At 47.3% G+C, this 25,733-nt stretch overlaps 1 protein-coding gene across 1 annotated transcript in view; it reads left to right on the top strand.

Moving 5' to 3' along the window:
- Positions 1-10,905, top strand: part of WNT9B (Wnt family member 9B) — a 59,389-nt gene extending 48,484 nt beyond the window's left edge. The window contains exons 2-4 of the mRNA XM_038386012.2: positions 2,160-2,416; positions 8,600-8,865; positions 9,917-10,905. Of these exons, the coding sequence (XP_038241940.1) occupies positions 2,160-2,416; positions 8,600-8,865; positions 9,917-10,393 (1,000 nt within the window). The 3' untranslated portion in view covers positions 10,394-10,905. The remainder of the gene's footprint in view (positions 1-2,159; positions 2,417-8,599; positions 8,866-9,916) is intronic.
- The last annotated feature ends 14,828 nt before the right edge of the window (positions 10,906-25,733 follow it).

Genomic DNA, 25,733 nt, shown 5'->3' on the forward strand with positions numbered 1-25,733 from the left:
GCAGGAAGGAATGTGGGTGACCGTGTAATGATGAGAATGCTCTCTCCCCAGGCTGCTGCTGAGAGACCTTTGGGTTTGATAGACTGGAAACTTACCAGTTTCCCAGCCCAGTTTAATGATTAACTAGTCTCCCTCTGGCTGCCAGGGAGAGCTCTGGGCCATGATTGAGAAGGTGTGTTCCATGCTTACTCCTGAAACTCATGATCCATGAGCAGATGCTACCATTCCCCTGCCTGAATCCATGCTGCTGAGGCTTGCTAGTTTCTGTGGATACACTCATGGTCAGATCCTGCTGTGCAGCCCCCAAGGGTGAGCCCAGCAGCTACTCGCTTGGCTGATGAGTGACCTTGCAGAGGCTTGGTCTGGGAGTTGGTAAGATGTAGTAGTGTGTGCGCTCTGGGGGCGGGAGCGGAAGCGGAGGGGGAAGCTCGGACTGACTGGCCGTGTACTCAGTCAATGATTTTGGAATCTCCAAGGGTTAATGTGGGCTGGGGATACTTGTTGGGACTCCAGGTATTTATAAAGCACTTGGTGCCCTTATTGGCAGACTCTGAGAGACCCTGGAACTCTCCCCTGGGCTCGTTAGCAGGGTCCGGACCGCCCTTAGCCGCCACCTCTTCTTTCATGCTGGCCGTATCCTATAGCAGCACTGTAGAGGTTTACAAATGGCCTCAGTCAATGTGATCAATATGCCTATGAGTAAGTAGTCACATAAATCGTGACGTGTAGCAACCTGCCGCATCCTTGTGCAGTAACCGGTCTATGAGCATGTAGACAAACAGTGTGTGATTGTGAAAATGCTGGGTATGCCAAACACAGGTATTTGAGCTAGGGTTGCCAACCCTCCAGGATTGTCCTGGCATATCCAGGAATTAAAGATCATTGTGATGTGATGTAATCTCCAGGAATACATCCAATCAAAATTGGCAACCGTAACCTGGGCTGCAGGCTTGATGCATAACCTGATCCATTGGAGGCCTGTGAGGAAGCTTCCCTGTTGGTGCTCTGCAGTGGGTGATGATGGGTGTTTTATGGGAGTGTGTATCTTCTGTTTACTCTGCAACATCAGGCCATTGGCACATCAGGCCCTGTACTGGCCTTAGTCAGTTCTGGAGATGGCAGACCAGATCTGATGGGCCAGTGGCTTGAGCTGCAGTGGCCTGGGGAGCTGGGTGAATCGTTGTTTACCTGAAAAATGCATTTTCAGTGGACTCGAAACAATTTGTGAATCTGACGTGAGTTTGCCAAAATGTGTTGGTTAAACATGTCAGGGAAGTGGGCACTATTCCCAAACTGGAGAAGGACGTGTGGGGCTGCCATCTAACATACAGCTCTTACCCTAGTGCTGAGACACTCACCCAGGACGGAAGAGACCCAGATTCAGTTCGCCTCCTTTCTGATGCGGAGATGGCATCTGAACTTGTTTCCCACATTGCAGGAAAGTGCCCGAGCCCCTGGCCTGTTGGCTATTCTGGGGCAGGTTCTCTGTCTCTCCTGCTGAAGCTGTATAAAATACTTGACTGGTCATTGGGCCAGAGAGAGCGGAGCTGACTCTTCAGTCAGGGCACACTCGTGGGGGTGGGGAGACCTATGTTCATATGCCTGCTCCCGTGACATCTTGCATTATTTATCAACAGTGAAACTGCTTCAACAGGAGAGTGAGAGGCACACACCAGTGTACCTCTTAGCCCAGTAGATAGGCCACTTTCGTGCAACATGTGAGACCCAAGTCCAAATTCCTTCCCCACATCAGACATGGGGGAATTGAACCTGGGTCTTCCATGGTCCAGGTGAGTGCTTGAACCATTGGGCTAAAGATTATAAGGTGGTTGGTGATGTCACTTCGTCCTCTGGCTGTTTTGTGACTCTAGCCCTTTGCTTTTATGTGAATAAGTGCCCAAAAATCAAACAAAACTGTTAATTTCTGGTTGAACAAAATGGTTGATGTTTGTCAACCATTTTGATTTGCCAGTATTGCATTCGGTTCCACCCAAACCAATTACTTTTAGTTTTTAAATCAGTTCTTCACCAGCTCTACTGACCAGTTCTCTGAGCTGGTAACTGTGCCACGTTCTCGCTGACAGCTTTCTGAAGCTCCCTCCAGTCAGTCAGTCGGCCACAGTCCATGGACTCACCTCTCTCCCTTTCTCCCCTCTCAGCCTGACCGGGAAGGAAGGTCTGACCCATCTTCCCTCACTGGGCCCCTCTGTGAACCCTGCCCAAGGGAAGGCACACCTGAAGCAGTGTGACTTGCTCAAGCTGTCCCGTAAGCAGAAAAGGCTCTGCCAGCGGGAGCCAGGGTTGGCGGAGACCCTGCGGGATGCCATCCGGCTCAGCATCCTGGAGTGCCAGTACCAGTTCCGCAATGAGCGCTGGAACTGCAGCCTGGATGGACGGACCAGCCTCTTGAAGCGAGGTACGCAGCAGCCGCTGGCCTGTGGAACAGAATCCCATTTAGGGCAGTAGCTGGGCCTCACCAGGGCAGGGAACCAGGCTTTAGTTTGGAGAACGTGAGTCTTTCCTGGGAATGTCGAGCTGGTGAAAGGGCAGGGCTGATGCTCTTTGCCCACAGAACAGGCAGTGACCAGGCAGGCGCTCTGCCCTCCCCACTGTTTCAGCCCACTCTCTAGGTCCATTCCACCCTTGGCCCCTCTGCTGAGGACAGCTACTGTAATGTGGATTTCCGACCCCTGGGAGCAGGACTGAGACTAGACTCCTTTCATGCAGGCACCTAAACAGACTGGCTGAGAGGAGCCGTCAAGAGCAGCTGCTAACCTGGCTGGCTTTGAATCAGTCACTGTGGGGTGAAAGGTCCCTTAAACTCTGAGATCAAGCCCTGAATCTTTACCGTGTGTGTGTGTGTGCGCGCGCGCTCATTGCCTACCAAATGGTGACTAGATCACACACCACAGCCACTGAGATGAGAAGATTCCTGACAGCCAAGGACTCTTTAATCTAGCAGAAAAGGGCAGAACAAAATCCAATGTCTGAAAGCTAAAGCTGGAAAAATTCAGACTAGTCCTAAGGTGCCAGTTATTCCGGGGGAGGAATTAACCATTGGATTTGCTTACCTGGAGATGTGGTGGATTCTGTCACTTGGAGTCTTTAAATCAAGACTGGAGGCCTCTTTCAGAAAGATCTGCTCCAGATCAACCAGAAGCTGAGCGGGATGCAGGAATTAGTGGGGCAGGTCTCCAGCCTGTGTTCTGCAGAACATCAGACTAGGTGATCATAATGGCCCCTGCTGGCCTTAGAATTGAAGAGGGATTCTCCGTCCTGCTCTGGCAGTATAATGGATTTCTGCCCTCCCACCCCCAGAATGCAAGAACTGAGTAACACCGGAGCATGCTGTCATGAGGCCCTCTTTGAAAAGGGCATGTGCATGCCTGGGACAGGGACAGGGCCTTAGCAGATGCCTTGGCAGTAATTCTGTATAGTGCTGCTGCCCACAGATAGCTAGGCTTGGGTTGCCTAGCTTCCCCAGGAATCACATCAGCCTAGAATTGGAAAACCGCAAAGGTGGCTTAAAATCACATTGCCTCCCTCTGTCCCTGGGCTCTGAGGGCTGAGCCGCTGCTCTAAGGCCCAGAACGTCAGCCTGCCCTATGAACATACAGGACCAAACTTGGCCTTGGCATAAGTGGTGCAAGCAGTGACATTTTGGCTGCTTACTCTAGCACAGAACTTGCTGCATGGTTTGTAAATGTGCATAATGTGGCATATGGGATGCGTAATCACTCCAAGCTGGATCTCTGGGCACACTGATATCCTTGATTATAGATAATTTTATTCCTTGAAAAAGTTTTAATCTCAAAAGCATTCTACAAACATGCATCAGCTTGACTATTGCTGAAATGCAACCACCTCTGGGGCAAAGCCTGGCAGAAATGTAACAGCTGCACAGTCATGCTATGGAATAATTTAGGACCGGAAGTGTGGAAGAATGCAATCTCCAAGTGAAACTACCAGAGGCCTTTAGGAGGCAGTATAATTAAGGAAAATGGGAATTGGACACCAGGGTTAACACTCGGACTCACTGCAAGTGCCATGGAAGCTTTAGTGATCCCAAATTGTCAGGACTGCAGGAAAATTTAATCTACAAGGTAGCACTTCTGGCAACATCGTCCCCTTTAGCACCTTTTGAGGTAGATTCATAGGTTCTTAAGGCCAGAAGGAAGCACTGTGATCTAGTCTGACCTCCCACACAGCACAGACCATAACACTTAACCCAGGGATTCCTGCCTCAAACCCATCACTTCTGGTCAAGCTAAAGCATCCTTTGGAAAGACATGCAGTCTTGATGTAAGACCCCAAGCAAAAGGAAATCCACCACATCCCAAGGCAAGTTGCTACAATAATTAATTAGCATCATTTACAAATAATATGAACCCTATTTATAGTTAGAACTGGTCTGGTTTCAGCTTCCAACCATTGGACCTTGTTCTGCCTTTGTCTGCTAGGTGGGTTGCCAACTTTCCAATGGCACAAAAATGAACACGCCTGCCCTGCCCCTTCTCCAAGGTCCCACCCCTGCTTGCTCCATCCCCTCTCCCTCTGTCGCTCACTCTCCCCCTTCCTCACTTTCACTGGGCTGGGGCAGTGGGTTGGCGTGTGGGTGGGGGGTGAGGGCTCTGGCTGGGGGTGTGGACTGGGGGGGGCAGCTCTGGGCTAGGGCAGGGGGTTGGGGTGCAGGGAAGGTATGGGCTTTGGGCTGGGGGTGTGGGCTCTGTGTGGGGCCAGAAATGAGGGGTTCAGTGTGTGGGAAAGGGCTCAGAGCTGGAGCAGGGGGTTGGAGTGGGGGCGGTGGCTAGGGGTGCAGGCTCTGGGGTGGGCCTGGGGATGAGGGGTTTGGGGTGCAGGAGGAGACTCTGGGCTGGGGCAGGCGGTTGGGGTACAGGGTCCCGGTGGTGCTTACTATGCCTGCCAGGAATTGGCCATGTGCATGGGCAGCCAGGGAGGCTCCACGTGCTGCCCCCATGCCCACAGGCGCTGCCTCCGCAGCTGCTATTGGTCATGGTTCCTGGCTAATGGGAACTGCAGAGCTGGCACTAGGGGCGGGGGCAGCGCGTGGAGCCTCTGTGGCTGCCCATTGGCCTAGGGGCCGCTAGGACCTGGTGGCTGCTTTCGGGAGCCACGTGAAACTAGGGCAGGCAGAAATCTTTCCTCAGGTAGGTACATGACTGCAATCAAGTTACTACTTTACCTTCTCTTAGCTATACTGAATACACCAAGCTGTTTTAGTCTAACTATAAGGCAGGTTTTCCAGACCTTAAATCAATCTTGTAGCTATTTTCTCATCCCATTCCAGTTTAACATTGTTTTTGCCCCATGGACACCAGAACTGGACAGACCGGTGATGATCTCACTAATGCTATATGCCATGGTGGTAACTCCTTCCTCTTATTCAGTATTCCCATGCCTATGTTAAACATCCAAAGTTTGCATTCTCCCTAAGCCACAGCTCGTATTCGGTTGGCTATCCACAATGACCCCTCATCCTCTTCCGAGTCACCTCTTTCCAGGATGTCATAAGGCTGACCTACATTCTTGGGTCCAAGATGTCTCTCCTTGCATTTTGGCTGTATTAAAACATTGCTTACGTGAGCCTGGCTCACCAAATGATGTAGATTGCTCTGTAGAATGACCTATCCTCACCATTATTTATCATTTCACTAGTTTGAGTTGTCTGCATATTTTACCAGCCATAATATTCGACTGTCTTTCAGATCATGAAGAAAATCTTGACTAGTACTTGCTCAAGAACAGGTCACTGTTAGATCCTACTAGAAACACCCATAGTGGAGGAGGATTTCCCATTTAGTTAGCCAGTTTTTAATCAATTTAATATATGCTGCATTGATTTTTTTTTTCTTTCAGAATGCAATGCAGGACTAAGTCAAATGTCTACTTTTGTCAATTGAATTTGTAACTGCCTTAGAACTCTATCAAGTTTAATTAACAGGACCTATTTTCTATAAAAACATGACGCTTATTAATTAAGATGCCATTATTTAGCCTTTACTAGCGCTGTGAGAGTCAGAGATGTCTTATTTTGGTTCAATGGCAATTCTGAAAAAATGAAGAAATTGTTTCAGGTTGACTCGAAACTGTAATTTTTTAAAACATTTTGCAAATTGAAAGTTGAGAAGTTTGTTTTGGGTTGAACAAGTATTTTGATTTTGAGCATTTTTTACATTCTAATTTTTAGAATAAAGGAAATTTCAGAACAGACCATTTTTATTACAAATGAAATATTTTTTGATTGGCAAAACAAAACACTTTGATTTTCTTTCTGAAATTTACTGAGGTTTTTTTTTCCAACTAAAACTGTTCAGCAAAATTGACCCAGATTTGCAAAATGTTTCAGTGACCCTGAAACTGTATTTTTTTTTTTCGCTGAAAAGTTTTGGTCAAAAATGTCATTCAACGTTGTTCTTAAATTGTTCCTTCCAGCTTGTTTGTTTGTTCTGTTTTTTACAAATATGTATATGTGGGATATACATTTAGTATATTAATAGTAAGGTATAGTAATATATTAGCTTCTATTATGGAAGGTTTTTTTTTAAAGTTTTCCATGCAGCTTGCAGACATTTCACTCTTGTGACTGTTTCTCGTAATGTCTGTTTAACAAATCTCATTTTTGTGGAGTTCCCCTTTTTGAAGTTCAATGCTCTTGTGATGGATTTCTTTGGTATTTTATCCCCTACAAGGATATTAAATTTAATTGCATTAAGGTCAGTATTACTGAGCAGTTCAGCTATATTCACCTCTTGGACCAGATCCTGTGTGCTTCTTAGAACTAAATCAAGAATTGTCTCTCCCCTTGTGGGCTGTAGGACTAGCTACTCCAAGAAGCGGTCATTAATGGTATCCAGAAATTTTATCTCTGCATCCCATCCGGAGGTGACATATACCCAGTCAGCATTGGGATAGTTGAAATCCACCATTATTATTTGGTTTTTGCTTTTGTAATCTCCCTCAACACTTCTGAATCACCTGGTCAGGTGGTCAGTAGCGTATTTCTATTGTTGTACTCCTTCAAGCATGGAATTTCTGGCCTTAGAGATTCTATGGTACAGTTTGATTCATTTAAGATTTATACTGTATTTCACTCTGGGTTCTTTCACAAACAGTGCCACACCCCCACCAGCACAACCTACTAAATCGTTCCTATATATTTTGCACCTTGGTATTACCGTGTCCCACTTAACATCAGTCCACCATGTTTCTATGAGGCCTATTTTATCAATATCCTTATTTAATACCAGGCACTCAGATTTACCCATTTGAGTATATAGACATCTAGCATTTGTATGGAAGCACTTATAAAATTTGTCAATATTTAGTTGTCTGCCTTCATGTGATGTAATTGAATTTGACTTTTTTGTTTGAATGTTTCTCTTCAGTTCCTACCTGTACTTTATCAACTTCTATGCTATCTTCTTACTTGAATATAGAGCATCCCCTTTAATAAATCCTCCACTAATGGGTATGTCTGTCTGAACTGTGTGTTCTTCAGCACCTACTGGCTTTCTCTAAACCCTTTAGTGTAAAAACTCCTCTGACCTTTTTAATTTTACATTCCAGCAATCTGGCTCTGTACTGGTTGAGGAAACGGGAATATTGAGTAGGGAATAGATGTTATCTCTGTATCTTGCTCTGTGACTGCAGCAAGTATATGTGTGCAGTTCTGGTGTCCACAATTAAAGATGGAATTTGATACATTGGAGAGGGTTCTGAGAAGAGCCACAAGAACGATTAAAGGATTAGAAAACCTGCCTTCTAGTGGTAAGCTCAATAGATTGAGCTCTTTGAGTCTAACAAAGAAAGTTAAAGGGTGACTAAATTACAATCAGTGCCTACATAGGGAACAATTATTTAATAATGGGCTGTTCAGTCTGGCAGAGAAAGGTCTAACCTGATCCAAGAGCTGGAAGTTGAAGCTAGCCAAATTCAGATGGGAAATAGAATACATTTTTAATAGAGTAATTTACCAAGGGTCATAGTGGATTTTTCCATTGCTGACAGTTTTTTAAAATCAAGATTGGATGATTTTCCTAAATATCTGCTCTGGGGAACTTCTCCGGCCTAGGTCATACAGGGGGTCAGACTAGATGATCAGTGGTCCTTTCTGGCCTTGGATTCTACGCATCTTCTAACCCAGCTGTCCAGTGACTAACATTTCGGTCAGTTTCAGGAATACCAGTGATGTCTAACTTCTTTTTATAAATGGGTGTCTGTGATTTCTCTTATCCCCCAGGCTTCTAGAATCCATGTATGGGCACTTGAGGAACCTCTTTCCTTTCTGTCACTTGGCACCTGGGTTCTTTACATTCATGATACTCAGTGTCAGAGTTATGATTGTGTGTTTACCCCATTAGCACTCTCCCTTTCTGTTGTTCGTTGCACTAAGCTAGTCTGGAGCATGATAGTCTGTCACCCAGAAGATTGAGATGTAGGCCATCCAAACCATACCATCCCTTCTCCCCATAGAATAGGGCGCAATATTTCTTTGTGTGGATACAGCAGAGAGCCCAGTGATGTGGGTGAATGCCTGTTCCTCATTCCCAGCCCCTCTCAACCTTTCTATCTTGTGCAGGTTTTAAGGAAACTGCCTTCCTGTATGCAGTGTCCTCTGCAGCTCTTACCCACTCCCTGGCCCGGGCGTGCAGCGCTGGACGAATGGAGCGCTGCACCTGCGATGACTCTCCAGATCTGGAGAATCGTAAGGCCTGGCAATGGGGAGTGTGTGGCGACAACCTCAAATACAGTACCAAGTTCCTTAAAAACTTCCTGGGCCAGAAGAAAATTGGCAAAGACCTGCGGGCTAAGGTGGATATCCACAACACGAACGTGGGCATCAAGGTGAGAGGGCAGGGCACCTGGCCCAGAAAGGGTTCAGGGATCAGATGCAAACATCTTGACTTATCCTCTGCCATCATGGTTTCTACAGGGGAACTGATGCGGTGAGGGAGAGAGGCCAGTGCCCCTCTGACTAGTCAGAACTGCTTACCTGTGGCATAGGCCCTGTGCTACTGAGAGTTGACCAAAAATTCTCCTTTTGCTCAGGTGGCATGGACCTGTGTTTATAGAGAGGAGTGATTTCTGTATGCCCCCTGCCAACAGCAATAGTGACAGCTGCGAAGTCTGTGTATGACTCTGCGCTTGGTAAATCCGTCAGTGTTCATGTGGCCATTCAGGTTTTGAGTAAGGCTAGAGATGCAGGGCTGGCAAGTGGTTAGAGAAAGGGGCTGGGAGTCAGGACTCCTGGCTTCAACCACAGTTCAGCTTCTGCCTTGCTGTGACCTTGGGCCAGGCTTATCAGAGATTCATAGTTTAAGGCCAGATGGGACCATTACATCATCTAGCCATCACAGGCCATTAAACACCCCTGTGCCAAGCCCAGTAACTTGCTTGACTAAAGCATCTTCTAGAAAGGCCTCCAGGCTTGGTCTGGAGACATTGAGATGAAGAATCCACCACTCCCCTTGGTAGCTCTTTCCAATATTAATCGCCCTCCCTGTTCACAGTTTGGGCCTAACTTCTCATTTGGATTTGTCTGGCTTCGGCTTCCAGCCACTAGTTCTTGTTCTGCTTTTCTCCACTAGATTCAAATGTCCTTTAATACCCTGTGCTTTCTCTCTGTGAAGATCCCTAGTTGCTGAATCAAGTCCTCTCCCTCTTCTTTTTGATTTGAGCTCTGTCAGTTTCTTACTGTAATGCATTTTCCACCCTTTGAAACATTTGCATGATGTCCCCTCTTGGTGTGCCTTAGTTTCCCTATCTGTAACACAGGACTGGCATCCCGCATGGAAGTGCTTTGAGATCCTCTGGAGGGGCGGCGTGCGGTGTTATCTATACCGAGAGCTAGGCCCATGGTCCTGGCAAATACTAACTGGAGTTTCTTCCTCCTCAGGCCGTGAAGAATGGTCTCAAAACCACGTGCAAGTGCCATGGTGTCTCAGGCTCCTGTGCCGTGAGGACCTGCTGGAAGCAGCTCTCCCCTTTCCATGAGACTGGCAAGATCCTCAAGCTGCGCTATGATGATGCTGTCAAGATCTTCAGTGCCACAAATGATGCTGTGGGGCACTCTGAGCTCGTGGGCACGCAGAGGCACAGCCACTCCCACAGCAGCCCAGCTGCTCCACGCCCCACAGATCTGGTGTACGTGGAGGACTCTCCTAGCTTTTGCCGGCCCAGCAAATACTCACTAGGCACTGCTGGAAGGACGTGCTCCCGGGAGGCCAGCTGTGACAGTCTCTGCTGCGGGCGAGGCTACAATATCCAGAGCCGGATGGTCGCCTTCTCTTGCCACTGCCAAGTGCAGTGGTGCTGCTATGTGGAGTGCCAGCAGTGCATGCAGGAGGAGGTGATCTACAGCTGCAAGCAGTAGGGCGGTGTAAGGAAAGAAATCCAAGCAAAGGACACGAGTGAGCCAGGGCCCCTTTCTGAGGCAAGGCAGAGACAGGTACTGCTGGCTGCATGGCACTCAGCAGGCTTCGCTCCTTCACCCTCTGCATGCAGAGGGGCCATGGCACAGGATATGCTGGATAGTCCTGTAAACCAGGGGTGCGAACAATGTGCATTTTAATGTGGCTAAATGTCTACAGCTAGGAACAGAGAATATAGGCCATAAATACAGCCTGGGGGACTGTGTCCTGTGACTCTGAAAAAGAGTCGGGGGTCATGGTGGATAATCGGATGAACATAAGCTCCCAGAGTGATTCTGTGGCCAAAAGAGCTAATGCGATTCTGGGATAAACGGGGGAATCTTGAGTAGGAATAGAGTTTATTTTTCCTCGTATTTGGCACTTGTGTGCCCATTGCTGCAAAAGTGTGTCTACTTCTGGGATCAACAGTTCAAGAAAGGTGTTGATAAATTGGAGCGGGTTCAGCAAAGAGCTACAAAAATACATAGATACTAAGGTCAGAAGGGACCATTCGGATAATCTAGTCTGACCTCCTGCACAGCGCAGGCCACAGAATCTCACCCACCCACTCCTGCGAAAAATCTCACCTATGTCTGAGCTATTGAAGTCCTCAAATCATGATTTAAAGACTTCAAGGAGCAGAGAATCCTCCATCAAGTGACCCGTGCCCCATGCTACAGAGGAAGGTGAAAAACCTCCAGGGCCTCTTCCAATCTGAGGGAAATTCCTTCCCCACCCCAAATATGGCTATCAGCTAAACCCTGAGCATATGGGCAAGATTCACCAGCCAGATACCCAGGAAAGAATTTTCTGTAGTAACTCAGATCCCATCCATCGAATATCCCATCACAGGCCATTTAGGTCTATTTACCATGAATATCTAAATATCAATTAATTACCAAAATCACGTTATCCCATCATACCATCTCCTCTCTAAACTTATTGAGTTTAATCTTAAAGCCAGATAGATGTTTTGCCCCCACTGCTTCCCTTGGAAGGCTATTCCAAAACTTCACTCCTCTGATGGTTAGAAACCTTCATCTAATTTCAAGTCTAAACTTCCTGGTAGCCAGTTTATACCCATTTGTTCTTGTGTCCACGTTGGTGCTGAGCTTAAATAATTCCTCTCCCTCTCCTGTATTTATCCCTCTGATATATTTATAGAGAGCAATCATATCTCCCCTCAACCTTCCTTTAGTTAGGCTAAACAAGCCAAGCTCCTGGAATCTTTCATAAGATAAGTTTTCCATTCCTCGGATCATCCTAGTAGCCCTTCTCTGTACCTGCTCCAGTTTGAATTCATCCTTCTTAAACATGGACGACCAGAACTGCACACAGTATTCCAGGTGAGGTCTCACCAGTGCCTTGTATAACGGTACTAAAACCTCCTTATCTCTACTGGAAATACCTCTCCTGATGCATCCCAAGACCACATTAGCTTTTTTCACACCCATATCACATTGGCAGCTCATAGTCATCCTATGATCAACCAATACGCCAAGGTCCTTCTCCTCCTCCGTTACTTCTAATTGATGCGTCCCCAGCTTATAACTAAAATTCTTGTTGTTAATCCCTAAATACATAACCTTACACTTCTCACTATTAAATTTCATCCTATTACTATTACTCCAGTTTACAAGGTCATCCAGATCCTCCTGTATGATATCCCAGTCCTTCTCTAAATGATTCAAGGATTAGAAAACATGATAAACGGATTGAGCTCCTTGAGCCTAACTTAATAGAGAAGGTTCAGGGGTGATTTGATCAGTCTGTCAGTACCTATATGGGGAAGAAATATTTAATAATGGGCTTTTCAATCCAACAGATAAAGATGTAACACGACCCAATGGCTGGAAGTTGAAACTACACAAATTCATACTGGAAATAAAGCACACATTTTTAAGGGTGAGAGTAATTAACTAGTGGAACAATTTACCAAAGGTTGTGGCATGATGGATTCTCTATATCTGACAATTTTTAAATCCAGACTAGATGGTTTCTCTAAAATCTGCTCTAGGAATTATTTTGGGGCAGGTCTCTGGCCTGTGTTGCTCGCCCGGCAGAGCTGAGAATAGAACCCAGTCTCTTCACTCCTAGCCCACTGCCCTATCCCGCAGTTCTGCTTGGTGATTTTTTAGGTGTTAGCAAGATGCTGTTTGGGGGGGCTCCCCAGGCTGCAAGTGTTTAAATCTTCCACTTGAGAGGAGTCAAAACTGCAGCCTCAAATCCAAATCCTTGAGAAACTGGAGGGTTGGGGGAGAAAGTGAGTTTGAATTCTCCAATCTGAACTGGCCCCTGTGCAATGGGGGTGCAGATGAGCTGAACTGGACAGAGTTTGGGTGCAGCACCATCCTGGTGCTGTTAAATAGGCCTGCTAGCCACGGCTAGACCTCGAGCCCAGTTGTCTAGTGTCTAACCTTGGTGTGCGTCCAAGTTGTAACATTCGTGCTGTGACATGTGAGGATACTCAAAGAGCTTGGCTTGTTTAGGCTAACCAACAGGAGGCTGAGGGGAGATCTGATTGCTCTCTATAAACACATTAGAGGGACAAATGCCAGGCAGGGAGAGGAGTTATTTAAGTTAAGGGCCATTGTTCACACAAGAACAAATGGCTGTAAACTGGCCATCAGGAAGTTGAGGTTCGAAACTAGGTGAAGGTTTCTACCCATCAGAGGAGTGAAGTTCTGGAGCAGCCTCCACAGGGGGTCAGTGGGGGGGTCCCTTCTATCATTAGTCTGTGTCTCAGACACAGGTTCATGAGCTCACTTCCACGCAGTATTAAATGGCTTTGGAGCTGTAAATTAATGCCCGTGTGTCTATTCATATTAGATCTTGTGACCATTTAGTGTAAACAAAACAGATGTGTTCTGTTTTTTGAAAGGAGCTGACGTTGACTGGCTCAGAGCTAATCTAGCTATTTCTTAATTGATAGTTGGAGGCCACTAAAATGTCTCTTTGGCTAGCAGTGGATTTGTCCCTTACACTAAGTCAGCAATAGCCAGAACAGGGAAAAGTCCTGCCAAAGTGCTTATGACCTGCACATTACTGCCAATGAGGATAATCTGCCTTAATTTTTTACCACCCTAAATATCTTAGGAATTAATAATGAACAGATCATTATTTACGAGTTACTGCTAATCCTCCAAGAGCGTGAGCTTTCCAGGTTCCTCGGACTGGAGGTAAAAGGGGGGAAGCAACAGTAGCAGTTTTCCATGAAGGGCTAAAATCACCAGGGATGGGTGTAGGGCCTGGCAGAGAGGGTGGTTGTGAACTGCCCTCTGTACTATGATCCACCACCAGAGCCTGGCCCTGGTCCAGGCACTTAGTGCAGAGGTTCAGTGGGGGGAACTGGTCACTGCCGTTTTGCCGGCTCTCCTGCATTGATCATGAGCCCTGTGATTCCCCACCCCAGCAGGCAGTTTTGGGATAGTGACAAGCTGCAACTTTTGGGAAGTAAAACCAGAAGGGGAGTCCCCCAAGTAGGACGTGCAGTAAACTGAGTGACCATGAGTTCTAGTCCCAGGTCTTCAACAGACTGCTGTCTAATATTTCTGTGCCCTCCATGACCCTTAGGTACCCCCAAGGTAGGAGACCTTGGCTTGTAATAGCATTCACCCATTTCACAGATCAACATCACTGCAGGCACAGACCCTAGTTTCTAACCGAAATAAAGGCTAGCTTCTTCCACTTTGCCACAAAGCCTTCCAGAAGGAAAACTTGCTTCTGTAACCCACAATAACATATTGTGGCTCTGGTACCCTCCAGCTAGACCACAGAGAGTGTGACAACTCTGCTACTATTGCCATGCCAAAATCTTGCTCTTGCTCTTACATCTAGAGGACTGCCCAGATGACCCAAACGGGACCAGTGTTCTATTTGGCTGTGCTGTCTATAACCACTAGACCACAGTCTGCTCCCAAATGTGGGACTAGAAATCAAGAATCCTGAGGCTTAGCACCTGACAGATACTGGGGTAACCCGCTGGCCAAGTATATGTTGTCTCTCTGCATGGGATGGTCCATAGATAGCAGGTGTCCCAGTTACTCCTGTTGCAGAAATGGAAGTGGTCTGTGCTGTGGTGCTGCAGGATGTGGGTTCAAACTCTAATCCAGGGATGGAAAGAATTCTTCTATGTACAAGTTATTGGGTAAGGGTCTGAATTTACTTTATATTGCAAGCCAGTGCTTAGAAGTGAACTCGGCGGTGGTGTTTGTGGCTGTATCTGGTTAATGGGAGCATGGGAGACGAGGGTGTCTGAGTGGGAGCGCAGTGTCTGGAAGAACTTGTGGGGAGTGGAGGGGAGACCTAAAGGTGGTGTGGAAGGTCAAGACCAGGAGCAAACTGTTGACTCTGTCACGAGATAGGCATTGATTGTGTTTGAAGTTTGTTCTTGCCTCGTAGTATGCCACCTGGCATATTGAGATTCCTTTGGGGAATTGTCCAAGCAGGTTGCCTTGAGCTGAAACGGTGGGTTGGTAGATTAAACCAATCTTTAAATGGGGTAGTTATGGTATGTCTTGCACCTTAAGGAGCAGATTCGTCAAGGTGACTGGTCGCCTGATGTCTGGAGGGCAATGCTGGACAGGACCAACGGCCAGGCCAGGTTGGTCAGTCTTGATACCTATTATTACACACCTGCTTTCATTTCAGCTGAGTGTCCACTAGTCCTGTGTGAAAGGAACTGAGTAATACTCCATGGAGTAATACACTGCTATGGAATAGCGTGAGGCAGAGTCTGCCTTGGCTCCCTAGGTAGAATCACCTAATTTGCTGATTGGGTTGTTTCTTGTCTTTATTTTCAGTTAGGCCTTGGTGAGATTTTCCTTGAAAGTAAAGGTAGGGTCTAGTGAAACACCAAGATACCCAGGCTTCAGGTTGTGGTCCAGAAGTGTCCATTCAGGAAGGTGTTGAGCTGTTTGTTGGCCTTGATGTGGTATCAATGAAGCAACAGGAAACTGTCTTTTTGGTGCAAAGTTTGTCTCCATCTTCAGCAGTAGTAGGCCATCTCTCGTGTCAGCATTCAGGATGTCTTGGTGACTACAGTGCTGGTCCTGTACTGCTAGACAGAGTTCACTGCTAGTCAGAGGTCACCTGCCGAGTAGATCAAGCCCTTGGCAATGATGTTGGGAAGAACATTGTGAAGAGGTTGAAAAGTGTTGGTGGTAGAACTGAGCCCTGAGGTAGACCATTCCTCTGGGACCCCCAGGAGCAGTTTTACTTGGCCAGACAAACAAACAAATAAAACAACTATTTGAAACCAGCGGCCTCTCAGCATCATTTCCACAGCCATGACAACCCTCTTTGGTAGGACCAATGATGGTTGGTGCAGTTTGTTTTACTTGGAGGAAACACAAGGAACAAGGGAACAATGAAAGAGCAATGCTCTCTTGCAAGGAGGTGAGTGTGGAACAGCATCTACTCTGGAATAGTTTAGCAGGAAGCAAATGTCCAGGCTGGGAGCATAGCTCCTGCCAGGTGAGTCCTGGGACACAGCTGTGACTGTGAACAGATACACTATGAGAGAGGCAGTGACTCGGGTCCAGGCACCTGGCCAATGCTGGTCCTTTTGGCCATGATTCTCAGAAGTGATTAGCGGTTGTGGAGCCTCACTATTTTGGGGTCCAATTTGATGCACTTTGAGGAAGTGCTAAGCACCTGGCCTCTGAACATCAGGTGCCTTTGAGTAGGGCCCCCAACATCCCTAGTCACTCTTGAAAATCTTGGCCTCTCCAGTGTGCAGGGGTTTCATTGCTGCTCCCACTACTGAGGTTTTTATCTCATAACTGAGGCTACGTTTTAGTTATGGGTATTTTTAGTAAAAGTCATGGACAGGTCAGGGGCAGTAAAGAAAAATTCACTGCCCGGGACCTGTCCATGATTTGTACTATATACCCCTGACTAAAACAGGGGCCAGGGGTGCTCTGGGGGGTGGTGGTCAGGAGGCACTACAGGTGCTGGGGGTGGCCTGGGACCCCACTGGTGCTGGGTGGGGAGGTGGGTGGCAGCCTGTGGCCCTAGACTCCTGCTGGTGCTCGGGAAGGGAGGGTTGGTAGGGCTGGCAGGCTCCCTACCTGGCTCCACATGTCCCTGCAGCTCTTAGAGGGAGGGAAGGCCAAGGGGACTCCCTGTTGAAATTTTCCATGAGATTCCAATGAGCTGTCAACAGGGTCTCTGGTTCCCTGCCAGAGGTCATGCCGAACGAGGCCTAGTCTGGTTATCAGCTCAACACTGCGTGGAAGCAAGAACTGGAGGCAGATGCACCACTGGCTGTTTCCTTAGCATCTGCAGAAACACCTGCCTATAGCTGAGGTTCAAATTGTACAGGAAGAGATTGCATAATTGGCCAACCCAAGGAACTACTGTTGAAAGACTGTTCTGTTTGTACTGCAGTAGCTCCTAGATGCTCTAATGAGGAGTCCGTGTCCCATTGCACTAGGCATTGTGCGCACACAATGAAAAGATGGCCACTGCCCCTTACATTCCATTAGACAAGTGACAAGGCCAGCACAGGGTGAGGGGGAGACTGTTATGAGAAGGGTAATAAGTGGCTACCACATTCTGACTAATCACCTGAGCTCTAGTTCATGTTACAAGCAGAGGGGATGAGTTTGGAACTATAGTGTAATGAACTAATGGTGCAAAACCAAATATTGCTTTGCTGCAATAGCTTAGTGCTCTAAGGGAAATAAAGTAGTTCTCTACCTCAAAATGTACAGCATTTAGGGCAAGGAAAGAGAAATTTCTTATTTATATTTGTCGATCTCCCTGAAAGAAATAAGCTTGTGTGTTTTTTTAATTGCATTCCACTCCTTGTACATTTTCCTAAATTGTACATAAGTCTCTCTCATAACATTTAATTTATATATTTTGTATGGCTGTTTGGTTTCTGAGAAGTGTTGCACTAATGTCCAATCTGCTTTGGTGGTCCATAAATACCAATTCTTTCTAAAAATACACATCTTTCTGCTTTTTATTGGGAATATCATTTTCAAAATGTCAAATATTTTTCTCCAATTCTATGGTAGAAACTTCACCAATATCGCATCCAACTATTTTGTGCCCCGCCCCCGGCAAAGGATAGTGACAGCTATTTTGACATTCAGAAGCCGATGAGCAGTGTACAGCTGGCCCTGTACAGAGGCTCTGTTGAGGACAATGGGCCACAAATCAAGCCTGAATAGTGTGGATAGGGGGCACTGGGTTCTTCCTATTTCCTCTGACCAATCCATAATGTTCTCCTGGGCAAACAGCTGGCCTGGGTGGCCCTAGATAGCACAGACCCCATCCCTCCTCTGGGGGTGGGTCTTCATGTTATCACCATGTTCTCACAGCCTGCCCATACTGGCACCACTTCCTGTGTCCAGACCTCGGACAATGGACCCTCCCAGAACAGCCCAAAGCATCCCCTTTGCCTGGGCAGCAGTGAGTCTCCCCACCACTCCCTCCCCAGCGTGTTCGGCCAGCCAGGGGTGGACAGGGAGGCATTTGCCCAGGCCCAGGTCAATACATCCCACTCTGATTTGTGTTGCCATAGCACCAGGAACCCCAGCAGCAACCACGGCTCTGTTGTGCTGGGTGCCGCCCGTGTCCGCAGAGAGCGAGCCAGGCCCTGCTCCAGTGGGCTACAGTCTAAATAAACAAGGCAGATGGGTGATTATTAGCCTTGTTTCACGGGTGGCGAACTGAGAGATTGAGTGAGCGGCCCAGGGTTCCATAGGGAATCCGTTGCAGACCCAGACATTGAACTGGGATTATCTGACTCCCGCTCTAATACCCAATCCACAAGGCAAGTCTTCCTCAGAGCCTGGAGCCCTGCTCAAAATCCCAGGCAAAAGGTTTCAGCTGCCTCCTGCTGGAGTTTAGAGCACTGGGATGAGTGAGGGGCCTCAGCACCCACAAGAGCTCAGTGCCCAGCTGGCCTGCCCATTTCTTTAGATGCCAAAACGGGAGCTGAGCTCTCTCAAAAATTCTGGCCTTGTTGCTGCTCTATGGAGTCTTGAGCCTCCAGTAAACCCAGCACTGGGGGAGCCCTGGGTAGGTCCCTGGGGAAGATTTATGCTCCATCCCAATAGCATTGAACTGCTGAGGCAGCTTTGGGGAGCCTCTTTTCAGTACTTCTGAAAGTGAGGGAAGGGACTGATTAGCCCCAGATACTGATGTGGGCAAACAGCTCTTGTGGGCTCAGTCAGGAGTGTCAGCCTCATAGAATCATAGAATATCAGGGTTGGAAGGGACCCCAGAAGGTCATCTAGTCCAACCCCCTGCTCAAAGCAGGACCAAGTCCCAGTTAAATCATCCTAGCCAGGGCTTTGTCAAGCCTGACCTTAAAAACCTCTAAGGAAGGAGATTCTACCACCTCCCTAGGTAACGCATTCCAGTGTTTCACCACCCTCTTAGTGAAAAAGTTTTTCCTAATATCCAATCTAAACCTCCCCCATTGCAACTTGAGACCATTACTCCTCGTTCTGTCATCTGCTACCATTGAGAACAGTCTAGAGCCATCCTCTTTGAAACCCCCTTTCAGGTAGTTGAAAGCAGCTATCAAATCCCCCCTCATTCTTCTCTTCTGCAGACTAAACAATCCCAGCTCCCTCAGCCTCTCCTCATAAGTCATGTGCTCTAGACCCCTAATCATTTTTGTTGCCCTTCGCTGTACTCTTTCCAATTTATCCACATCCTTCTTGTAGTGTGGGGCCCAAAACTGGACACAGTACTCCAGATGAGGCCTCACCAGTGTCGAATAGAGGGGAACGATCACGTCCCTCGATCTGCTCGCTATGCCCCTACTTATACATCCCAAAATGCCATTGGCCTTCTTGGCAACAAGGGCACACTGCTGACTCATATCCAGCTTCTCGTCCACTGTCACCCCTAGGTCCTTTTCCGCAGAACTGCTGCCGAGCCATTCGGTCCCTAGTCTGTAGCGGTGCATTGGATTCTTCCATCCTAAGTGCAGGACCCTGCACTTATCCTTATTGAACCTCATTAGATTTCTTTTGGCCCAATCTTCCAATTTGTCTAGGTCCTTCTGTATCCTATCCCTCCCCTCCAGCGTATCTACCACTCCTCCCAGTTTAGTATCATCCGCAAATTTGCTGAGAGTGCAATCCACACCATCCTCCAGATCATTTATGAAGATATTGAACAAAACGGGCCCCAGGACCGACCCCTGGGGCACTCCACTTGACACCGGCTGCCAACTAGACATGGAGCCATTGATCACTACCCGTTGAGCCCGACAATCTAGCCAGCTTTCTACCCACCTTATAGTGCATTCATCCAGCCCATACTTCCTTAACTTGCTGACAAGAATGCTGTGGGAGACCGTGTCAAAAGCTTTGCTAAAGTCAAGAAACAGTACATCCACTGCTTTCCCTTCATCCACAGAACCAGTAATCTCATCATAAAAGGCGATTAGATTAGTCAGGCATGACCTTCCCTTGGTGAATCCATGCTGACTGTTCCTGATCACTTTCCTCTCCTCTAAGTGCTTCAGGATTGATTCTTTGAGGACCTGCTCCATGATTTTTCCAGGGACTGAGGTGAGGCTGACCGGCCTGTAGTTCCCAGGATCCTCCTTCTTCCCTTTTTTAAAGATGGGCACTACATTAGCCTTTTTCCAGTCATCCGGGACTTCCCCCGTTCGCCACGAGTTTTCAAAGATAATGGCCAAGGGCTCTGCAATCAGCCGCCAATTCCCTCAGCACTCTCGGATGCAATTCGTCCGGCCCCATGGACTTGTGCACGTCCAGCTTTTCTAAATAGTCCCTAACCACCTCTATCTCTACAGAGGGCTGGCCATCTCTTCCCCATTTTGTGATGCCCAGCACAGCAGTCTGGGAGCTGACCTTGTTAGTGAAAACAGAGGCAAAAAAAGCATTGAGTACATTAGCTTTTTCCACATCCTCTGTCACTAGCTTGCCTCCCTCATTCAGTAAGGGGCCCACACTTTCCTTGGCTTTCTTCTTGTTGCCAACATACCTGAAGAAACCCTTCTTGTTACTCTTGACATCTCTTGCTAGCTGCAGCTCCAGGTGCGATTTGGCCCTCCTGATATCTTTCCTACATGCCCGAGCAATATTTTTATACTCTTCCCTGGTCATATGTCCAACCTTCCACTTCTTGTAAGCTTCTTTTTTATGTTTAAGATCCGCTAGGATTTCACCATTAAGCCAAGCTGGTTGCCTGCCATATTTACTATTCTTTCGACTCATCGGGATGGTTTGTCCCTGTAACCTCAACAGGGATTCCTTGAAATACAGCCAGCTCTCCTGGACTCCCTTCCCTTTCATGTTAGTCCCCCAGGGGATCCTGGCCATCTGTTCCCTGAGGGAGTCAAAGTCTGCTTTCCTGAAGTCCAGGGTCCGTATCCTGCTGCTTACCTTTCTTCCCTGCGTCAGGATCCTGAACTCAACCAACTCATGGTCACTGCCTCCCAGATTCCCATCCACTTTTGCTTCCCCCACTAATTCTACCCGGTTTGTGAGCAGCAGGTCAAGAAAAGCGCTCCCCCTAGTTGGCTCCCCTAGCACTTGCACCAGGAAATTGTCCCCTACGCTTTCCAAAAACTTCCTGGATTGTCTATGCACCGCTGTATTGCTCTCCCAGCAGATATCAGGAAAATTAAAGTCACCCATGAGAATCAGGGCATGCGATCTAGTAGCTTCCGTGAGTTGCCGGAAGAAAGCCTCATCCACCTCGTCCCCCTGGTCCGGTGGTCTATAGCAGACTCCCACCATGACATCACTCTTGTTGCACACACTTCTAAACTTAATCCAGAGACACTCAGGTTTTTCCACAGTTTCGTACCGGAGCTCTGAGCAGTCATACTGCTCCCTTACATACAGTGCTACTCCCCCACCTTTTCTGCCCTGCCTGTCCTTCCTGAACAGTTTATAACCATCCATGACTGTACTCCAGTCATGTGAGTTATCCCACCAAGTCTCTGTTATTCCAATCACGTCATAATTCCTTGACATCACCAGGACCTCCAGTTCTCCCTGCTTGTTTCCAAGGCTTTGTGCATTTGTATTTTAGCACTTGAGACTTGAGCCTCCATTCGCTCTGGGTCATTTGAAGCTAGGTTTGGAGAGGTGCGAGACCAGAGGGTATCCCCTCTGCTAGCATGAACTGCACGAGGCATGGCAGTAGGACATAGCATGTGCAGCCACTTCTTTAGATCAGACACATGCCGTCCTGCATGGAGACTGCTAGAGTCCCATTCACTGTGTACACCTCCTTTTTCTAGTCTCAGACAAAACCGATGTTAAAATAGAGCTAAAGTACAGTTCAGCAACAGGCAGTACAGTTATTTGCAGAGAAGTTGTAATTATCCCCAACCAAGCATTACAAACCCAGGAAATTCAGCATGAAGGTTAAACTTAAAGAAATTCAGGTATGGTAAGGTGTGGAAATGAACAGCTAAGGCTCCCTTACAATCCTTAACTCTGCCCTGTAGTGTCACCAAGCAATAAAGCAGGGTAAGGACCAGGTTAAGCAGACACCAAGCAGGTTAAGGACTATTTACAAAAGCTGGACATGCACAACTCTGTGGGTCCAGATCTAATGCATCCAGGGATGCTGAGGGAATTGGCTGATGTGATTGCAGAGGCACTGGCCATTATATTTGAAAACTTGTAGCGATCGGGGGAGGTCCCGGATGATTGGAAAAAGGCAAATATAATGCCCATATTTAAGAAAGGGAAGAAGGAGAACCTGGGGAACTACAGACTGGTCAGCCTTACCTCAGTCCCTGGAAAAGTCATGAAGCAGGTCCTCAATGAAACCATTTTGAAGCACTTGGAGGAGAGGAAGGGGATCAGGAACAGTCAACATGAATTCACCAAGGGCAAGTCATGCCTGACTAACCTGATTGCCTTCTATGATGAGATAACTGACTCTGGGGAAAGCGGTGGATGTGATGTATCTTGACTTTAGCAAAACTTTTGATACGGGCTCCCACAGTATTCTTGCCAGCAAGTTATAAAAATATGGATTGGATGAATGGACTATAAGATTGATAGACAGCTGGCTAAATTGTTAGGCTCAACAGGTAGTGATCAACTGCTCGATGTCTAGTTGGCAGCCGGTATCAAGCGAAGTGCCCCAGAGGTCGGTCCTGGGGCTGGTTTTGTTCAACATCTTTATTAATGGAGGATAGGGATAGGGTCCAGAGGTACCTAGACAAATTGGAGGATTGGGCCAAAAGAAATCTGATGAGGTTCAACAAGGACAAGTGCAGAGTCCTGCCCTTAGGACGGAAGAATCCCATGCACCGCTACAGGCTGGGGACTGACTGACTAAGCAGCAGTTCTGCAGAAAAGGACCTGGGGATTACAGTGGATGAGAAGCTGGATGAGTCAACAGTGTGCCCTTGTTGCTAAGAAGGCTAATGGCATTTTGGGCTACATTAGTAGGAGCATTGCCAGCAGATCGAGGGAAGTGATTATTTGGCACTGGCGAGGCCACACCTGGAGTATTGAGTCCAGTTTTGGTCCGCCCACTACAGAAGGGATGTGGACAAATTGGAGAGAGTCCAGCGGAGGGCAATGAAAATTATTAGAGGGCTGGGGCACATGATTTATGAGGAGAGGCTGAGGGAACTGGGCTTATTTAGTCTGCAGAAGAGAAGAGTGAGGGGGGATTTGATAGCAGCCTTCAACTACCTGAAGGGGGAGTTCCAAAGAGGATGGAGCTCAGCTGTTCTCAGTGGTGGCAGATGACAGAACAAGGAGCAATGGTCTCAAGTTGTGGTGGGGGAGGTCTAGGTTGGATATAAGGAAACACTATTTCACTAGGACGGTGGTGAAGAACTGGAATGGGTTAAGGAGAACTATTTTCCCCCTCCTCTGTATAATCTTTTACATATTTGAAGCCCGTTATCATGTCTCCCCTCAGGCTTCTCTTCTCCAGACTAAACAAACCCAATTTTTTCAATCTTCCTGCATAGGTCACATTTTCTAGACCTTTGATCATTTTTGTTGCTCTTCTCTGGACTTTCTTCAATTTGTCTATCTCTTTCCTGAAATGTGGTGCCCAGAACTGGACACCATACTCCAGCTGATGCCTTATCAGTGCTGAATAAACGAGAAGAATTACTTCTCACGTCTTGCTTCCAGCACTCCTGCTAATACATCCCAGAATGATATTTGCTTTTTTTTTTTTTTTTTGCAACAGTGTTGCTCTGTTGACTCATATTTAGTTTGTGACCCACTATGACCCCCAGATCCCTTTCCGCAGTACTCCTTCCTAGACAATCTTTTCCCATTTTGTATGTGTGCAACTGATTGTTCCTTCCTAAGTGGAGTACTTTGCATTTTTCCTTATTGAATTTCATCTTGTTTTGCTATTTCAACATTCCATTCCAATTTGAAACAGAGACTAATTTTTAAATGTCAACGTTTCCTGTGGGATAAAAATGTTACATTCCAAACCTCTTTCCTGCTGCGTGATTTCAGCCTTAACTCCATCTCCATGGACTTCTGGGCAAACTTTTGGAAAGTGCTTAAGGTACAGAGGTTCTGCCATCTCAGTGAGCTCTAGGAGTCTCAAGAGGGACTAAGTCCAATTTTTAGGTGCTGCTGCCATTCACAAAACCCCTGACCAGCTGCCATCTAACACTATAGGTGCCCCAAGTCCCTACAGTTCCTGAGCTTCCATCGTTAAAGTCCCCACACCTGGGCATGCACCCAGCCACCTAAGTGCTGGCTCCTCTGAGTGCCAGTGAGATTCACAAAGAAGATGTCCCCCTGCCTCTCTTGGCTTCAGGGCCCAATCAGAGCATGCCTGCATGGAGGAGACAGGGTTCCTCCTTTTATAACCTTTAGCCCAGTAGTTTGAGCACTCCTCAGGGATATGGGTGATCAAGGTTCAGCTTCCCCCTCTGCCAGATGTGGAGCAGGGACATGAATGTGGCTCTTCCCACCTCTAGGAGCATGTCACTGGGCTACAGGTTATAGGGAGGCACCACCACCTCCTCCTTTCTTTGTGAAAAATCACGAAGTTTCAAGGACCGGTTCACAGCCATGTATCCAGAACACAGGGAGGCACGTCCCATCGGCCTGGAATTAAGGACCTAACTCCTTTTGAGGGGTGGGGGTTAGGCCACACCGCTCTCCTCAGCATGTCCTATTGACTAGCCTAGGTGGCTTCCCACTTAGGATCTGCCCTGTTGAGCACCCTGCCACCTAGTGGAATCCACAGTCCAGAGTAGGCACCGGACTCCCTATGTGATGCATGGGGAAAGCTATGCACCTACGCATGGGATCCACAAAAGCCAGTAGGCTGAGTCCCCATTCTGAATCCCTCCTTAAAGTCCCTTTTGCAAACAGGATTGACTTAAGTGCTTTTGAAAATTCTACCCTTGTCTGGAAATTGCTGTGAACTTAAAAACATCACACAATACACAGGAACCGAAAAGAGACTGTAACGATGTGATATTTTAATGATTGGAAGATACAAAGCAGTGATACTTGCTGAGCCTCGCAAGCGGCTCTTCAATGTGTCTCCTGTGGCTTTTTGCAGCACGATGTTAAAACATTGTTTGATGGAATTATTAACCAATCAAAGTTATTCACCAATGAGGATGCTTTTACTATGTTATTAACCAACTGTAGTTGATAAAATAATAATACTTGGTCAGTCATTTGCTCTGAAATTATATAAATATAATTAATTATTTCCCCTGCCATACTGTTTAAATATGACTAGATAGCACTATAATAAATGAAACAATGAATTCACATGACTGTGGCTCTTTGGGGGAATGTTGATCATTAATTTGGCTCCTGAATCACTGAGGTCTGAGGGTCACTGATATAAAATATTGACCTGAATAAATGTTTAATATTAACAACTATGGCCAGATTTTATGGCTGCTTTTATACCCCCTGGAGCAAAACAAAGCTCTAAGTTGCTTTGCACACACAACCCAAATTCTCCCTCCTTTCTCCCCTCCACATACACTCCCCAGTTTTCCCTCCCTTTTGCACCCCACTTTCCAGAACACACCTAGACTTCCCCTTCCTCCTGTACCTCCTTTGCACATACACACACAGACCAGTTCCTCCCCTTGCACCGCTGACATTCCTGGCACACGCACACAAACCAGCTTCCCCATCCCTGCTGCACCCCTCCAAAGCAGCACTTTGGCTGATCACATTCTCTATTGTCTTGCAAGGCTGCTGTGTACCAGTTCACTGGGGCCAGGGGCTGGGGAGGGCCTGGTGGGGGTAGACTAGACTGTAATCAGTTGTCTGTTCTCCAGCAACAGGCCGATGTATTTGGACCACTGGGTCACCAGAG

This window comes from Dermochelys coriacea, chromosome 27 (assembly GCF_009764565.3).
Source record: "Dermochelys coriacea isolate rDerCor1 chromosome 27, rDerCor1.pri.v4, whole genome shotgun sequence".
Lineage (NCBI taxonomy): Eukaryota > Metazoa > Chordata > Testudines > Dermochelyidae > Dermochelys > Dermochelys coriacea.